We start from the raw sequence: 19,558 nt of genomic DNA on the forward strand, positions 1-19,558 counted from the left end.
CAACACGCTTTATCGAAAGACAATGACGTAGATGCTCAGCATGCTTTGAACGCATACAAAAGCATTGGGAGAGATGAGAATCTTCAGTTTGTCTGCGGCAGAGCAATGAGTTGCAGCTGATATTTTTGAAAAAAATCTGAGTACCAGTCTATCAGAACTGGTTAGACTTAAAAGATTTAAAAAAGTAATTGTTGTGTTTAACACTAGGAATGAAAGAATTACCTGTGATCAATGAGGCGGTATTTTGGATTCTATTATTTTGTAAGTATTTTTAATTCAATTTTCTGTTTTCTTCATTCAAAATTTTACTCAGGGATTAAGTGAGAAGTATTGTCAACAGTGATGGTTAATTACGACTTCATCTTGAAATATTTGTATAAAAAAACTTGGGGTTACTGGCAACACAATTTTTAACCTATAGTTTAGTACTACAAAAAAATTAATTTAGAATTCAACTGTGAATAATTTTATTTTTTAATAGAGTCAGTAGTCCTTGGCACTATGGCAGCTGTCCATAGTTTCGCTCAGGGATTATTCTCTTTAATTTCTGAGTGAATTTTCATGATCTTGCTCAAAAAAATGATTATACATTATAAGTAAATTAAAAATAAACATTGATGATAGTTGAGTGTTATCAGGCAAACATATTTATTTACAGGTTGTGGAAGTAAATATAGTGAAGCAGCTGGAAAATGTGATTGTGAAAATACACAACTTGGAACAAAGAGCATAAATATCACATATGGACCAACTAATGAACACAACTGCAACTGTGATTGGATAGTACCAACAAGCATGGAGACAGATCAAGGAACTGCAGTTGTTCTGTTGTTACAAAATGTTTCATTTCCAATGACAACACCTAGCAGAGGACAGAGAGACTGCAGTGGAGAAATCAGATTTCCAAGTAAGTGTCAGGCTTATAAAAATCTGAATCCCGGTCATGAAAACAGAAAAAATACTATGCTAGGGGAGCCATAAACCATAGCTTAGTTCAGGGTGGTCCAAGGTTGTCGGCCTCGCGGGTCACACTATTATTTTTGTATTGTTCGCGGGCCACAATAATGCCAAGAATAGGTAAGCAGTGCAATACAAAACAAACACTTTTATTGTTCAAACACATTGATCATTATTTGTCATTTATCAAGCAAAAAAACGCAAAAACCACCAAAAAACTAACTGAAACATGCAAAAATCTTACTATATACTGTATATATATTCAGTGTAAAACTTCAAACTTTTCATAACGGAGAAAGTGTCATAAGGAGAAAATGCCGTTTTATATTGCCACCAACACAACTTGCAGACATATTAAACAAGCATTGTGATATTTTCGCTCCCATATCCAGTAACGCAGGTCACAGATAATGAATGAAATGCGACGCAGGTCACAGATAATGAAGCGGAGGGCCACATGTGGCCCGCGGGCCTGGGTTTGGACCCCCCTGGCTTAGTTCAACCAACATCTTGACCTGTTTTAGAAAGTTTGCAAAGTCAGTTGTCAAAATGAGTGAACATTGAAGAAATTCTGTTTTCTATAAAATAAGACTAGACACAATATTGAAGTATTACCATTTATTATGAGAACTCCAATATAGGATTTGATTTTCATATTTATCCAGGGAATAAGAAAAGCTGATAAAAAGGCCTAATCATGAGAGTTTCAAACCTGCGAACCCAAGCAGGATAATGCTAACGCTTAGCATGATGCGCAATACCGCCGCCGCCACTAAATCAATTCATAGCCCTAATGAGTAACTAAAACAGAATCGGTTATTGAGTGAACAGAGCATCTCTCAGATTTTGACATATACAATGTGTTCAGCAATATCAAAATATTTTATACAGGTACTTATTCACACAAATGTGAATTTCCAAGCAACTACTGTCTTGTATTTGCAACTACATCAACCATTTGCAACATCAACAAAATGAAAGAGGTAATTCCAGTTGCAAATCACACCTGTGATTCAATCATTCCATGGAATAGAGCTGGAGGAAGCCCATACAGGATACAATACAATGCAAAAAACTTTGACGGTTACACAAAATACTTCACAATACGATATCTTGTAATAGATTGCAGATCAACAACCACACCAGAAGCGAGTGAGCCATATACACTTCAGATGGCTACTAAATTAATGTTAATTCCTTCAATTGACACAAATAAAAAATGTTTAATAAAATAGGACTAACCGGAATTTAATAGGTGATAATATTAATAGGGTTGACCTGGCTTTGTTATGGAATTGGTAGATTTTATGGAATATGTGAGTAAACAAATTTTGAGATGTTATAACGGATATAACGGGCCTATATTTGTATTGCATTTAGAATATTAAAAATATTTCGTATAAATATTCTGTTGAATAGTTCATAAAAAACTGTAGCAGGAAAGGCACTTTAGCTTATCCAGCTTTCATATGTTGTGGTGAGGTGCAGGAGCTTTGGATACATCATGTTATCTTGGGACTGGATTGATATTGACTCCAATTTTTTTATCCACAGAAATAATTTTAATTTTTCGAGACTTTTAAAAGAAACAAACACATAATGTTTCCCAATATGTACTTATCATAATTTCCTTTTGACACTGGAATTCAATTTGTGAGGAAGTACGGCCATTGTATGTTCTTTAAAAACATAGAATATTATTTAATAAATTAAAAGAACAAATCCAGCATACTGCGATCTCCAAAAATATTTTAAAACGCATAATTCTTAGAGACAACAACATATATTGAGGAGACAGCTAGAGGTAATTCAACAAGAATAAATCTGTCACTATCTACAGATATATATATTGAGACAACCATGAGAGGAGATGAAATCAGCAACAAAAGCAACACCAATAGTAAGCTATAGTGAAGACTTGAAATAATTAACCTAGTCAGGGCGCATGGTTGAATTAAGACTTGAAAAAGTAGAACAAATTATCTTTAGTTTTAATGTTTTAAGAATTCTATAATGGACTGCTCATGATGTATTGTATCACACAACTCCAGGGTGGTCGTTAGAAAAACAGAATTTGTCAAACAGCTGTTTGTTTTTACAAAGATTAACTATTACAAAGTTTATATGTTATGGCATATGTTATATTACATTCATAGATGCTCAAAATGTCGCCCAGGCACTTTGGAGAAGTGTCTTAATTCAAAGTCTAGGCTCGTGTAGCGTTTTGAAGGTTAATTTGTGGGATATTGTTTCAATTCTACCTATACCTTCATCTGAATTCCAAATTTTGGAACTTATGAAAATTTTTTTAGCATCCACCCTGTTTTAATTTTAAAAGGAAATTCCACCAGTCAGATTTCATCAACAAGTGCTAAGAACCAAGAGCAAATTTTCACTCCAACAACAATCATCATCATTGCTGCTTCTGTATCAGGACTGCTCATTATACTCATATCCGGAATACTGATTAAAAGGTAAAGTGAGATTTTTTGATTAAACCATGATTTGAAATGAATCTCATATTACAGAATAAACTTTAGTATAGGGTAGTTACATTGAAAACATTATAATCAATATGTTAAGAATATGTATAATGAGTAGCATTATGAGAAAAATAACCTGATCTTTTATATGTTGCATAGTGCTTGAAGCTTGAAATGAAAATTTAAAAATGCTGTTATACTACATTCTGGAAACAAAAGGATATCACTAATATGGGGTATATTTTTTAAGTTTTTGGAAGGCTACCAGCACTCGACTTAAGAGTTACAAAATTATTATTATGCAACATTTTCCCATCTTTGTTGCAGAAGTAATTTTATACAGCGTTTTTGTGACTGTTGCTCTAAGCAAGGCTCTATAAAATCAGTCAATGATTTGTGAGTAAATACTATATTTTGAAAACACTGGAATCTTTCGATTCGCCATCGGCCATCGCCTTTCTGAATTCTCACATCCTGGATGTTTGTACATTTTTTTGAAAGATTTAGCCACAGAGATTGCTTTTTTACAACAGATACTGCAGAAGTGACGACAAAAAGGTTTCCAAAACCATGGAGCAAGAAAATGGACTTGAAGAAAGATCTGAGAAAGAAATCGTTGAGAACGCCATCTACGGAACATCACTCAATGATCAACAAGGACCAGAAACAATCATCAATCAAATATACGACACAACTCCAGATACTAATGACGAAACAACAAAGACAGATGATCCATGTTTATATGCAGTCGTTCAGAAGAAAGAAAAAACAGAAGACAAGAATGTGGTGACTGAGGGTAACGATGACATTGTCACCATTGAAGATGAATCATCAAGCATATATGCAGTGGTGAACAAAGATAAGAAATAATATACTATACTTTAAGTAAAGGCAAATTTGACTTTATTAACTTATTTATCTCACTTTTGTGATAATATTCATTGGCATTTCATGAGCATGACAGCCTAGTGACTGGTCTCCAGGCTTATAAAGTTGAATATCTGTGTATAAGAGATGAACATCAACCAACTAATCAATTCAAGTATTAGTCGCTTTGAAGAATGCCGTATAAAGTGATTTTCGTATAAAAAATCTCTAAAATGGGCAATCACAAAAATAAAAAAATGTTTTATGAAACGATGATGCTATATGAAAAAATCTTATGCTTAGTCTCATGTGAAAGAGCTATACAAAGCGAAGGTTACATTAATAATATTCACAAATTTATGTTTGATTGTTCCATTTAGACTTTTTCATTATATTTTTATTTTCCCTTTATATATTACCATTTCTAATTTTTTGATTACTTTGCAGTGGATACTAATAAACAATTGAACTAAATCAGGCCATGTATTTAATTCGAAAAACAAAATCAATTTGAAGGTCATGAGTGATCTAGAAACAGACACTTGGCAACCTATTTTCAATCTAAGTCCCTGAGGAAGATTTGGTCAGTAAAAGGCACAATATTGTAATTAGAACTCTGGCAAACAATAATTCACAGAACTCATGAAAACAGTGTTGAAATAACACTGCTAAGGTAAATTGTACATAGGTTCTAGCCAGGATGCACAGGTTGTGATTATTTCGCGCCCACGTTCTATGCTATAGAGAATTCTCATATAGGAACGCAACATCTTTTATCAAATGACAATGACGTAAATGCTCACCATTCTGTGAAGGCATACAAAAGCACTGGGAGAGATTGGTATCTTCAGTTTGTCTGTGGCAGAGTACTGAGATGCAGCAGATTTTTTCAAAGCATCAAGGTATCAGACTATCAGAACTGGTTAGATTTTGAACGGATTTTGATAAGTCCTTATTGTGTTTAACACTGGAAATGAAAGCATTACCTGTGATCAATAAGGCATTATTCTGGATTCTATTATTTTGTAAGTATTTTTTATTAAATATTTTGAATCTTTTTCCAATATTTTACTCTGGGATCAACTGAGAAGTATCGTCAACAATGATGATGATTCATTACGACTTCTGCTTGAAATTATTGTATAAAAAAACTTGGGGTTAACGACAACACAACTTTCATTCTATAGTTCAGTACTAGTTACAGTACTTCGATCAGGAATCATTCTTTTTAATTTCTGAAAATGTTTTTTATGATCTTGCTTTGAGCAAATGTACCACTTCAAAAAATTATAAAAGAAAACTTTGAAATAAATATAAACACCAATCATATTAAAGTGTTTTCAGGCAAATTTATTTATTTAAAGGTTATGGCACAAATTACAGTGTTTCAGCACCATGCACTAGTTGCCCAAAAGTGATACTTGCAACAGAGAGCGAGAGTTTGGCATATTATGGACCAAATAATGAGTACAGCTGCAACTGTGATTGGACAATACCAACAAGTATGCAGACGGATCATGATACTGCAGTTGTTCTGTTGTTACAAAATGTTACATTGCCGATGACAACTGATACTGAAAGTACAGAAGATTGTTCCGGAAAAATCAGATTCCCAAGTAAGTGTTGAGCTGATGAAAATATGAATGCATAAATAAAAACAAAAGTATTATCGTATGGTTGGGAACTCATGAACTAGAACCATGTGCAAACAAAGTTTTGATATTTTCTGGAAGGTTGTCGAAAGTCAGACACCAAAATAATAGCTTTTACCAAGAAACAGGTGCAATCTTATAAACCTATCATGAGAGAATTACAAAAATTAATTGTTTTCGCATATACGGTAATTGAAGTTTTAATCATTTAATTTGAAGTTTCAATCATTAAGAAATCAACCCAATTTGTCCATTAAATTTAGTCGCAGAGTAAGTCAGACTTATGACTCAACTATCAATTATTGACAGAACAGAGCATCTCTCCTGTATTCAGCATTAACTATATACTATGTTCAGGCACAACGACACACAAATGTGAATTTCCAAGCAACTACTGTCTTGCATTAGCAACTGCATCAACCATTTGCAACATCAACAAAATCAGAGAGAAAATTCCAGTTGCAAATCACACGTGTGAATCAATCATTCCATGGAATAAAGAAGGGGAAGGCCCATACAAGATACAATATTACGCAAAAAACGTTGCTGGTTACACAAAACAATTCACACTACAATATCTTGTAATAGATTGCAGATTTTCAACAACTACACCAGAAGCAAGTTAGTCATATACATTTCAGATAACTACTAAATAAATGTTCAGTCCTTAAATCGAAAAAATAAAATGTTCATTAAAAAAAGACATAACTCAAAAGTAGATAATATTAATACGCTTGACCTGACGTTGTTCTGGAAATGGTAGATTTTGTGAAATGGGTACTAAAACTAGTAATTGTGAGATATTGTAATGCAATGGTTCCCGAACTTCTATATCTCGTGTACCCATTCCGGAGGCTTCAGCATTCATGGCCATCATGATTATCATTCCAGTGGTATTCATAGTGTTAGTTGATTGGTAGATCTGAATCCCATTATGTTCAAACAATTCATGCTCAATAATGAGAAAGAAAACACAGTGTGAAATAACCTTATCAAGCAATGAAACTAGGAAGAACAAGAGTTTTCAAGCAAAAATAAAATCAGTTTTGCTCCTGGCATAGTGGCCCCCCTGCAACTGCTCTGTGGCCACTTTGGTGGGCCACGGGACCCCAGTCGGGACTACTGTAATAATGGATATGATGGATATATTTGTATTCAGTTTGGAATATTAAAAATATTTCATGTAAATAAATAGATCCCAACAAAATGTAGAGGAAAAAGCACTTCACATTTAGCTTATCCCACTTTCATATGTTGTGGTGTTAGGCCTTTGAATAAATTATGCTATCTTGAGTTGAATGATATTGACTCTATATTTTAAATCCACAGAAATAATTTATAGTTGCTGGACTCTAATATTACAAAAATCATTAAGGATTCATTGTATTGACTTTTATAAGTAACAAACAAATAATGTCCCCAAAATGTACTTATAAAATATATTTTGACATTGAAATTTAATTTGTAAAGAGATAAAGTATAGCTATTGTATGTTCTTTATAGACATGAAAAATCAATAAAAAAATAAAAAAAACAAACTCGGCATGCTGTGATACCAAAAAATATTTTAAAACCTACAATTCCTAGAGACAACAACATATGATGAGGAGACAGCTAGAGGTAATTCAACATCAATGAATCTGTCACTATCTACAGATATATATAATGAGACAACCATGAGAGGAAGTGATATCAACAACAACAACAAAAGCAACACTGATGGTAAGCTATAGTAAAGACTTAAATATGCTTTAAAAGTCAGCAATCATGATTGGCCAAATAGAATAGACTCTCTAGTTTAAATGTTTTAGCAATTCTATAAGAAATGAATATATTAATATTTGATTTTAAAAAGAATTTCTACCAGTCAGATTTCATCAAAAAGTGATAACCCAGAGCAAATTCTTTCCTCAACAGCAATTATCATCATCGCAGTTTCTGCATCAGGATTTCTCATTATACTCATGTCTGTGATAATGATTAAAAGGTAAAGTGAAGTTTTTTGATTGTCTCATGAATCAAAATTTTTATAAATCTTATACCAGAATAGGTCTTGTAGCTACATTGAGAAGTATTGTAATGAATCTGTTGGGAATATACCGGTACTAATATTTGGAAATTTACTTGGCAGTAAATGTGGATATAAAAAATAATTACTGGTACTATTAGCATGCGGGTTTGCAAAATTTAGGCCCAAAACAATATTACAGTCAAGATAGCATAATTTCCTGTATGGCGCATATGCTTGAAACTTTGAGAAGGCTACTATAAAATTAAAACTATCAGTAGAGGTTGCGCGAGACTAACTTCCAATTCTTTCTCGATACCTTTGCGCTAGTGGATCCGTGTGCGTATAATTCAAGGATGCTGTAGCTGGAATAAAAATACCATACTATCACACAAAAGTATTTCTGTAAGGTTTCATCTGACCAAAATCAGACTTTCTCAGACACCAGTTAACAACAATAATATTGTTGTAAACTGCTTGTCTGAGGAAGTCTGATACATTTGTGTTAGTGTGCAGCAGGATTTTGAATTGCATAGTATAAAATTAAAACCACCGTTATATTTCAATCTTCAATCTGGGACAGGAATTTTGACACTAAAATTTTAATTGGCCATTTTTTTTCATGTATTTAGAAGGTCACCTGCAGTCACTTGAAAGTAATAAACTTACCTAAAAATGAATCAGTAGCTTTATACGTTAGGTTACAAAATTATGTTTATATGCCGTTTTTCACTCTACTTCCCCTTCCACTCCAAACAAGGTTCTGTGTAGGCAGCCACTGGTATGCAAGGAGCTTCTATATTTTGAAATAACCAAAATCTTTGGGATCAGGCATTGCTTGTGCAATTTCTTACATCCTTTATGTTTGTTTTGAAAATTTTAGCCACAGAGGTGCTTTTTTACAACAGATACTGCATAAGTAGCGACAAAAAGGTTTCCAAAATCATGGAGCAAGATAATGGACTTGAAGAAAGATCGGAGAAAGAAATTGTTGAGAATGCCATCTATGGAACATCACTCAATAATCAACAAGGACCAGAAACAATCATCAATGAAATATACGACACAACTCCAGATATGAATGACGAAACAACAAAGACAGATGAGCCATGTTTATATGCAGTCGTTCAGAAGAAAGAAAAAACAGAAGACAAGAATGTGGTGACTGAGGGTAACGATGACATTGTCACAGTTGAAGATGAATCATCGAGCATATATGCAGTGGTGAACAAAGATAAAAAATAATTTACTATTCTTCAAGTAAAGACAAATTTGACATTATTAACTTATATATCTAACTTTTGTGACTATATTCATTGGCTCTTTCATGAGCATGACAGCCTAGTGACTGGTGTTCAGGCTTATAAAGTTGAATATTTAAGTATAAGAGATGAACATCAACCAACTAATCAATTCCAGTATTAGTCGATTTTAAGAGTGCCTTATAAGGTGATTTTTGTATGAATAACCTCTGAAAAAAGCACAAAAAAATGTTTCATGAAACAATGATGCTATACGATAAATTTTATGTTTAGCTTCATATGAAAGAGCTATACAAAGCAAAGGTTACATTATTAATATTCACAAATTTATGTTTGATTGTTCAATTCAGATTGGCTTTTTCATTCTATTTTTTATTTTACCTTTTATGTATTATCATTTCTTATTTATTGATTACTTTCCAGTGGATACTAATAAATGATTGCAATAAATCAGACCAAGTAATTAATTCAAAAAACCAAATCAATTTGAAGGCCATAAGTGATTTAGAAACAGACACTTGACAACCTATTTTCAATCTAAATCCCTGAGGAAGATTTGGTCAGTAAAAAGGCCCCATAATCGTAATTAGAACCCTCGCAAACAATAATTCACTTAACTAATGAAAACAGTGTTGAAATAACACTGCTAAGGTAAATTGTACGTCTATTTGAGCCAGGATGTACAGACTACAGACTGTGATTATTTTGCGCCCACGTTTTATCCAAAGACAATGACGTAAATGCTCACGATGCTGTGAACGGATACAAAAGCACTGGAAGAGATTGGAATCTCCAGTTTGTCAGTGGCAGAGCACTGAGATGCAGCAGATTTTTTTCAAAGAATCAAATTATTCGAACTAGTTGGAACTTCAAAAGGATTTTGATAAGTAATTGTTGTGTTTAACACTGAAAATGGAAATAAAAAAATTACCTGTGCTCGATAAAGTTTTATTTTGGATATTATTATTCTGTAAGTATTTTTAACTCAATATTTCAAATTTTTTATACAAAATTTACTCTGGGATTAAGTAAGAAGTATTGTCAATAATGATGGTTCATTACTACTGCTTGAAATTATTGTATAAAAGAACTTGTGATTACTGACAACACAACTTAAACCTATAGTTTAGTACTATAAATAATTTTAATTAGAATTCAATTATGCAATAATCAATTTTATTTCTTAATAGAGCTCCTAGCTTTGCTCAGGGATAATTTTTTTTAATTTTCGAGTGAGTTTTTCGTGATCTTGCTTTGAGCAAATATTCTTAAAAAAATTAAACAAGAAATGTAAATTAACATCAATGATACTGAAGTGTTTTCAGGCAAACATACATGTATTCACGGGTTGTGGAACAAATGATAGTGAAGCAGTAAAATGCACTGCTTGATGCACTTTGAGCAAATATTCTTAAAAAAATTAAACAAGAAATGTAAATTAACATTAATGATACTGAAGTGTTTTCAGGCAAACATACATGTATTCACGGGTTGTGGAACAAATGATAGTGAAGCAGTAAAATGCACTGCTCGCCTAAATGCAATACAAAATCCTGTAATAAAATAGAGAGAATGAAAATATCTTACTTATAAGGGCATGTTTGGCAATATATGCCTGTAAGAAAATTTGAGGATTTTTAAATGGTATTGTAAATGTTTTTATAGCACTCAGCTTCAATCTGAATAAAGCAGGACGATGCACTGATTGTCCAACTACAAAACTTAGAACAGAGAGCAAGAATATCACATATGAACTAAGTATTGGATATAACTGTCAGTGTGATTGGACAATACCAAAAAGTATGGACGCAGTTCATGAAACTGCAGTTGTTCTGTTGTTACAGAACGTTTCACTGCCAATAGAGACCACAAGTAGCAGTTCAGAAGAATGTTCTGGAGAAATCAGATTCCCCAGTAAGTTTTACTTGAGTTTGTCTTCATCAAGGTTCTTGAATACTTGGAATAGTTTCAACATTCTAGATAAAGCATCTATCGGCACAATAGAATAAAAGATAAGTAGGTGACCCTAAAGAAACCAGATTGATATCACGTGTTATCCTAAGGAAAGACACACAAGACCAAAGCAAAGCATTGATAAAGTATCTTTCATACCACTTCTGAAGTAATTGGCACCAAAAGCATTCAATAGAAACATTAGCTTCTGCTTCGGCAAGAGTAGAATAAATAAAATTATTTGTTCTCAAAAAATAATACTCGTCAAATTGTTCAAGTTTCAACAATCACTTTGCAACTAAATCCCGTTACAACCTCGTACCCAGATAAGTTAGTGACTTAATTACCATTTACTCACTATTGTAAGGCAATTGTAAAGTTGTCAAACCCATACATATTTACGTATTTTAAAATATTTATATATACTCATTGCAGGCACTAGCGAATACAAATGTGAATTTCCAAGCAACTTCTGTCTTGCATTTGCAACTGCACCAAGCATTTGCAACATCAACAAAATCAGAGAAAAAATTCCAGTTGCAAATCACACCTGTGATTCAATCATTCCATGGAATAAAGCTGGAGAAAGCCCATACAAGATACAATACAATGCAAGAAATGTTGCTGGTTACACAAAATATTTCACAGTACAATACCTTGTGATAGATTGCAGATCTCCAACAACTACACCAGCAGCAAGTGAGCCATATACACTTCAGATGGCTACTAAATTAATGTTAATTCCTTAAATTGACACAAATAAAAAATGTTTAATAAAATAGGACTAACCGGAATTTAATAGGTGATAATATTAATAGGGTTGACCTGGCTTTGTTATGGAATTGGTAGATTTTATGGAATATGTGAGTAAACAAATTTTGAGATGTTATAACGGATATAACAGGCCTATATTTGTATTGCATTTAGAATATTAAAAATATTTCATATAAATATTCTGTTGAATAGTTCATAAAAAACTGTAGGAGTAAAGGCACTTTAGCTTATCCAGCATTCATATGTTGTGGTGAGGTGCAGGAGCTTTGGATACATCATGTTATCTTGGGACTGGATTGATATTGACTCCAATTTTTTTATCCACAGGAATAATTTTAATTTTTCAAGACTTTTAAAAGAAACAAACACATAATGTTTCCCAATATGTACTTATCATAATTTCCTTTTGACACTGGAATTCAATTTGTGAGGAAGTACGGCTATTGTATGTTCTTTAAAAACATGGAATATTATTCAATAAATTAAAAGAACAAATCCAGCATACTGCGATCTCGAAAAATATTTTAAAACGCATAATTCTTAGAGACAACAACATATATTGAGGAGACAGCTAGAGGTAATTCAACAAGAATAAATCTGTCACTATCTACAGATATATATATTGAGACAACCATGAGAGGAGATTACATCAGCAACAAAAGCAACACCGATAGTAAGCTATAGTGAAGACTTAAAATAATTAACCTAGTCAGGGCGCATGGTTGAATTAAGACTTGAAAAAGTAGAACAAAGTATCTTTAGTTTTAATGTTTTAAGAATTCTTTAATGGAACGCTCATGATGTATTGTATCACACAACTCCAGGGTGGTCGTTAGAAAAACAGAATTTGTCAAACAGCTGTTTGTTTTTACAAAGATTAACTATTACAAAGTTTATATGTTATGGCATATGTTATATTACATTAATAGATGCTCAAAATGTCGCCCAGGCACTTTGGATAAGTGTCTTAATTCAAAGTCTAGGCTCGTGTAGCGTTTTGAAGGTTTATTTGTGGGATATCGTTTCAATTCTACCTATATCTTCATCTGAATTCCAAATTTTGGAATTTATGAAATTTTTTTCAGCATCCACCCTATTTTAATTTTAAAAGGAAATTCCACCAGTCAGATTTCATCAACAAGTGCTAAGAACCAAGAGCAAATTTTCACTCCAACAACGATCATCATCATTGCTGCTTCTGCATTGGGATTGCTCATTATATTGATATCTTGGCTATTGATTAAAAGGTACTGTGGATTTTTTTTGATTATACCATGATTTGAAATTTTCATAAATCTTATAAAGGAATAATCTTTAGTATAGGGTAGTTACATTTGAAACATATTATAATTAATGTGTTAGGAATATGCGTAATGAGTGAAATGCTATTATCAAGTGTCAAGGATAAAAACTAAAAAAAAAGGCTAATAAAATTCACAAATATCGATATCTTACATTCTGGAAACGAAAGGGTATCGCAAATATGGGCTATATTTTTATATAAGTTTTTAGAAGGCTACCAGCACTCGACCAAGAGTGAGGAAACTTATTTAAAGATGAATATGTTAAAAAAGTATTATTATACAACATTTTCACATCTTTGTTGCAGAAGTAATTTTATACAGCGTTTTTGTGACTGTTGTTCTAAGCAAGGCTCTATAAAATCAGTCACTGATTTGTGAGGAAATGCTACATTTAAAAAAAAACTAGAATCTTCCGATTCGTCATCGCCTATCCAAATTCTTACATCCTGCATGTACATTTTTTTGAAAGATTTAGCCACAGAGAAGCTTTTTTACAACAGATACTGCCAGAGTGACGACAAGAAGATTTCCAATACCATAGAGCAAGAAAATAGACTTGAAGAAAGATCCGAGAAAGAAATTGTTGAGAACGCCATCTATGGAACATCACTCAATGATCAACAAGGACCAGAAACAATCATCAATGAAATATACGACACAACTCCAGATACTAATGACGAAACGACGAAGACAGATGATCCATGTTTATATGCAGTCGTTCAGAAGAAAGAAAAAACAGAAGACAAGAATGTGGTGACTGAGGGTAACGATGACATTGTCACCCTTGAAGATGAATCATCAAGCATATATGCAGTGGTGAACAAAGATAAGAAATAATATACTATGATTTGAATAGAGACAAATTTGACTTTAACAACTAACTTTTTTGACTATATTCATTGGTTCTTTCTTGAGCATGAGAGCCTAGTGATTAGTGTTTAGGCTTAGCTTATAAAGTTGAATATCTCAGTATAAGAGATGAACATCAACCCACTAATTAATTCAAGTATTAGGTTGAAGAATGCAGATAAAGAGTGATTTCTGTATGAATAACCTCTAAAAAGAGCAATCACAAAAAAAATGTTTTATGAAATAATGATGCTATTCGAAAAATTTATGCTCAGCCTCATTAAAAGAGCTATACAAAGCAACGGTTACATTATCAATATTCACAAATTTATGTTTGATTGTTCAATTCCGAATGGCTTTTTCATTCTATTTTCTATTTTCCCTTTTACATATTATCATTTCTAATTTTTTGACTACTTTGCAGTGGATACTAATAAATGATTGCACTAAATCAGACAAGGTAGTTAATTTAAAAAAACAAGTCAATTAGAAGGTCATGAGTGATCTAGAAACAGACCCTTGGCAACCTATTTTCAATCTAAATCCCTGAGGAAGATTGGTCAGTAAAAAGACACAATATTGTAATTAGGATCATGGCAAACAATAATTCACAGAACTCATGAAAGCAGTGTTGAAATAACACTGCTAAGGTAAATTGTACATACCGGTAGGTTCTAGCCAGGATGTACAGGTTGTGATTATTTCGCGCCCACGTTTTATGTTATAGAGAAATCTCATATAGAAACGTAACACGCTTTAATCGAAAGACAATGACGTAAATGCTCACCATGCTGTGAACATATAAAAAGCACTGGAAGAGATTGGAATCTTCAGTTTGCCCTTGGGAGAGCACTGAGATGCAGCAGGTTTTTTTCAAAGAATCAAAGTATTCGAACTATTAAAGACTTTGATTTGAAAAAGATTTTGATAAGTCATTGTTGTGTTCAACACTGGAAATGAAAGAATTACCTGTAATCAATAAAATTTTATTCTGGATTCTATTATTTTGTAAGTATTTTCAATTCAATATTCTGAATTTTCTGTACAAAATTTTACTCTGGGATCAAGTGAGAATTATTGTCAACAGTGATGGTTCATTACGACTTATCCTTGAAATGTTTGTAAAAATAACTTGGGGTTACTGACAACACAACATTAACCTATAGTTTTATACTACTATATCTAATTAAAATTAAAATTCAACTGTGAAATAATTGATTCTATTTTTTAGAGTCAATAGTTCTTGGTATTTTGATGGCTGTATGTGAGTTTTTCTGATCTTGCTTTGAGCAAATATATTTCAATAAAATTATAATCAATGATACTGACGTGTTTTCAGGCAAGCATATTTATTTACAGGTTGTGGCACAAATTATAGCGAAGCAGCACAATGCACTGATTGCCAAAATACAATACTTGGAACAGTGAGCAAGAAAATCACATATGGACCAAGTGATCAATACAATTGCTGGTGTGAATGGATAATACCAACAAGTGTTGACACAGACCATGAAACTGCAGTTGTTCTGTTGTTACAAAACTATTTATTGCCAATGTCGACTGCTAGTGGAAGTAGAGACTGCTCTGGAGAAATCAAATTTCCAAGTGAGTGCTGTTAAGCTGATAAAAATATGAATCGTGTTCACCAGAGGTGTGCAAACTGTGGCCCGTGGGCCAAATACGGCCCACGAGGAAAAATTTTGCGGCCTTCGGAGAAGTGCCTGTTTTATATGGTGTGCCCGCTAAACAACTTTTAGTTAAGTTAATCTGGTACGTGCTAGCAATTCCGATCTCTTTGCGTTGCAAAGCCTATATCAGATTACTAGTACCTGGGTGCCACTGTCATATTAGTGAAACTAGCGAGCAAAATCCTGTTACAAAATACACAATGATATAAAAACGTGTTCCTCATTGAATTCATTTAAAGTCGGTGTGACGATAAATTTGAATAGCAGTTTTTTTTTTTAAATTTATGCGTTTTAACTCACCATTTCTGTAGGGCCAATAACAGTGCCGTAAGATCAAGAATGAAAAGGACTTTTTTCGTGCTGGCAACTACTAGAAAGGCTATCCTAAATAAAGGTGCGATCCGCAGCTTTACCCAATTACTTGTATTTTGCCCTCCTGTAGTAAAGGCTGTACACCCCTGGTGGAACAGAAAAGCCAATAAGACAGCTTAAACATAAGGCATACCAATTACCTGTCCATGTCGGGTATTGGATTAGTTAGCCAGTTATTTGTTTTGGTGCCATACCACGGAATTAGGCCACCGAATAAATTCAAAACCCAACTGAGTAACTAGAATAAAACCAGTGATTGAGTGAACAAAGCCTCTCTCAAGTTGTGAAGTATCCTACGTGTTCAGCAATAACAAGATATTTTATACAGGCACTGATGGATACAAATGTGACTTTCCAAGCAACTACTGCCTTGCATTCGCAACTGCATCAACCATCTGCAACATCAGCAAAATCAGAGCGGATATTCCAGTTGCAAATCACACCTGTAATTCAATCATTCCATGGAATAGAGCTGGAGGAATCCCATACAAGATAAGATATAATGCAAAAAATTCTGCTGGTGACACAAAATACTTCACAATACAATATTTTGTAGTAGATTGCAGACCTTCAACAAGTACAACAGAAGCAAGTGAGCAATACACATTTAGATATATACAAAATAAACATTCAGTCAGTGAATCTAGGAAAATAAAAAATGTTCATTAAAATAGGACTTGATTACGCTTGGCATGACGTTGTTTTAGAATTTGTGAAGTTGGTGGAACAGGTAGCCAAAACAAATTGTGGGATGTCATAATGGATATAATAGACCTATATTTTGTATTGTGTTTAGTATATCAAAAATGTTCCGTGTAAATATTCAGGTAAATAGATCATAACAAACTGAAGCAAGGAGAGCTTCACTTTTAGCTTATCCAGCTTTTATTTGCTGAGATGTTGGACCTTTCAATAAATCATAATATCTAGAGTTTATTGAATTTGACTCTAAATTTTAAATCCACAGAAATAATATTATAGTTGCTGAACTCTGATATTACAAAATTATTAAAAGACTTTTATAAGAAACAAACACATTTTTTGTTTCCCAAAATGTACTTATCATAATTATATTTTGACACTGAAATTCAATTTGTAAGAAGAGAAAGCATGACTAATATATTATGTTCTTTAGACATGAAAAATTAATAAATAAATAAAAGTAGAAATCCGGCATATTGTGATCTCCAAACATATTTTAAAACGCATAATTTCCAGAGACGACAACATATAATGAAGAGACAGCTACACATAATTCATCAACAATAAATCTGTCACTATCTACAGATATATATAATGAGGCAACAGTGGGAAGTAGTGTTATCAACAACAAAAACAACACTGATGGTGAGCTATAGAATAGGATTTGCAAACTTATCCAGAGGGAGAGGAAAGCCGATACAACGGATTATTCATATGGTGAACCACAGCTTCTCGTCTGGTTACCAGCCCAAGCCGGTATATGCGATTAGTCAGTCAGTTATTTTATTTTATTTTTTTCGGAAGCATGGACTTAATAGTGGAGGAATCCGTGACCGACCAGCGGTAAGATGAACCCCCTTACGGCAGTGAGGAGTCCAGCAATCCTCTTGCACATATTTATTCCCGCATGGAATTCGAATCTGCAAACCCAGGCAGGGTAATCAGAAGTGCGGTGGCGAGCGTATTCCTAATGCTCAGCATGATGCGCCACACCGCCGAACAATATTACTTACAATATCTTTTAGAAGTCAGGGTACATGAACACTCATGAAATATTGTATTACATGACTATATTAATATTTGATTTTGAAAGGAATTTCCACCAGTCGGATTTCATCAACAAGTGCTAACCAAGAGCAAATTTTGACTCCAACAACAATCATCATCATTGCTTCTTCTGCCTCAGGAGTTCTCATTATGTTGATATCTGCTCTATTAATTAAAAGGTTAAATGAATTTTTTGATTGTGCGGGGACTGTCTGTGTTAGCCAAGTGATTATACCCCCTGTCCATATCCATAGGTTTCAGTCCCTTTACACAACTTGGTGTAGAGTGGGCGAACAAAATTAGTTACAGGTATCTCCATATTGGTAAACACACTTCTAGAGTGCTGAAAGTTTTGTAGCTACATTGAGAAGTATTAAAATCAATCTTGGGAATATACACATATTTTGACTTTTACATGATAGTGAATAGTAAATAAAAAATTTAAGGAAATACTATCATCATGTGAGTTTGCAGTATTTAGGCCTAACAAGAACACAGTCAAGATAGCATAATTTTGTATATGGCGCATACGATTGAAACTTCAAAAAGCCCCGATATATTTCAATCTTCAATCTGGGGAAAAATGGTGTCACTAAATTTTAATTGTCTATATTTTCAAGTTTTTAGAAGGTTACCAGCACTCAGCACTCACTCACAAGTAATGAAACATACTCCAAAATGTATGAATCAGTATTTTATATGTTAGACATTGCGTATCCAATTTCTTACATCCTGGATGTTTGTACATTTTTTTGAAAATATTTAAACACTGATGTTTTTTACAACAGATACTGCCACAGTGACAATACCAGAATTATGAAGGCAAAGGAGCAAGAAACTGGACTTGAAGAAAGATCTGAGAGAGAAATTGTGGAAAACGCCATCTATGAAACATCACCCAATGATCAACAGGGACCAGAAACAATCATCAATGAAATATACAACATAACTCCGGATACGAAAGACGAAACAACAAAGACAGATGAACTATGTTTATATGCAGTCGTTCAGAAGAAAGAAAAAACAGAAGACAAGATTGTGGTGACTGAGGGTAACGATGACATTGTCACCATTGAAGATGAACCATCAAGCATATACGCAGTTGTGAACAAAGATAAGAAATAATTTACTATGCTAAGTAAAGACAAATTTGACTTTATTAACTTATATATCTAATTTTTGTGACTTTATTCATTGGCTCGTTGGTGAGCATGACAGTCTAGTGATTGGTGTTCAGGCTTATAAAGTTGAATCTCTGAGATAAGTTTGTTTAGTTGGTGAACATCAACCAACTAATAATTCAAGTTTTAGTCGTTTTGAAAAATGCCGTATAGAGTGATTTTCGTATAATAAACCTCTAAATAGAGCAATCACAAAAAAAAAGTTCTATAAAACGATGATGCTATATGAAAAATTTATGATTAGCCTCGTATGAAAGAGCTATACAAAGCAAAGGGTTACATTATTAATATTCACAAATTTATGTTTGATTGTTCAATTCCGAATGGCTTTTTCATTCTATTTTCTATTTTCCCTTTTATATATTATCATTTCTAATATTTTGATTAATTTGCAGTGGATACTAATAAACGATTGCACCAAATCAGACAGGGTGATTAATTTAAAAAACCAAGTCAATT

The 19,558-nt window shown here is 33.1% G+C and overlaps 5 protein-coding genes across 6 annotated transcripts in view; 4 read left to right on the top strand and 1 right to left on the bottom strand.

The window, feature by feature from the left end:
- LOC120347099 (exosome RNA helicase MTR4-like) overlaps nucleotides 1-19,558 on the bottom strand; it is a 101,398-nt gene that overhangs the window by 35,994 nt on the left and 45,846 nt on the right. The window lies entirely within an intron of this gene.
- Nucleotides 116-4,651, top strand: LOC144429959 (uncharacterized). Its single transcript, XM_078118209.1, has 6 exons — nucleotides 116-261; nucleotides 659-907; nucleotides 1,849-2,109; nucleotides 2,729-2,857; nucleotides 3,296-3,431; nucleotides 3,974-4,651. The coding sequence occupies exons 1-6, from the start codon at nucleotides 210-212 to the stop codon at nucleotides 4,308-4,310; spliced, it is 1,164 nt and encodes a 387-aa protein (XP_077974335.1). The 5' UTR covers nucleotides 116-209; the 3' UTR covers nucleotides 4,311-4,651.
- LOC144429853 (uncharacterized) lies at nucleotides 5,036-9,646 on the top strand. The gene is made up of 6 exons (XM_078118073.1): nucleotides 5,036-5,332; nucleotides 5,672-5,923; nucleotides 6,317-6,580; nucleotides 7,547-7,681; nucleotides 7,877-7,946; nucleotides 8,876-9,646. The coding sequence occupies exons 1-6, from the start codon at nucleotides 5,281-5,283 to the stop codon at nucleotides 9,210-9,212; spliced, it is 1,110 nt and encodes a 369-aa protein (XP_077974199.1). The 5' UTR covers nucleotides 5,036-5,280; the 3' UTR covers nucleotides 9,213-9,646.
- LOC144429852 (uncharacterized) lies at nucleotides 9,799-14,426 on the top strand. Its single transcript, XM_078118072.1, has 6 exons — nucleotides 9,799-10,199; nucleotides 10,895-11,143; nucleotides 11,618-11,881; nucleotides 12,501-12,629; nucleotides 13,068-13,203; nucleotides 13,761-14,426. Exons 1-6 carry the CDS (start codon nucleotides 10,142-10,144, stop codon nucleotides 14,095-14,097), a joined length of 1,173 nt encoding a protein of 390 aa, XP_077974198.1. The 5' UTR covers nucleotides 9,799-10,141; the 3' UTR covers nucleotides 14,098-14,426.
- LOC144429506 (uncharacterized) lies at nucleotides 14,962-19,491 on the top strand. Of its 2 annotated transcripts, none has more exons than XM_078117567.1 (6): nucleotides 14,962-15,117; nucleotides 15,469-15,714; nucleotides 16,498-16,761; nucleotides 17,388-17,516; nucleotides 17,965-18,097; nucleotides 18,707-19,491. In XM_078117567.1, exons 1-6 carry the CDS (start codon nucleotides 15,066-15,068, stop codon nucleotides 19,041-19,043), a joined length of 1,161 nt encoding a protein of 386 aa, XP_077973693.1. In that variant the 5' UTR covers nucleotides 14,962-15,065; the 3' UTR covers nucleotides 19,044-19,491. The 2 variants fall into 2 exon arrangements, with proteins under 2 accessions (XP_077973693.1, XP_077973694.1); XM_078117568.1 differs by having other exon boundaries at nucleotides 17,457-17,516.

Source organism: Styela clava, chromosome 11, assembly GCF_964204865.1.
Source record: "Styela clava chromosome 11, kaStyClav1.hap1.2, whole genome shotgun sequence".
NCBI classification, from domain to species: domain Eukaryota; kingdom Metazoa; phylum Chordata; class Ascidiacea; order Stolidobranchia; family Styelidae; genus Styela; species Styela clava.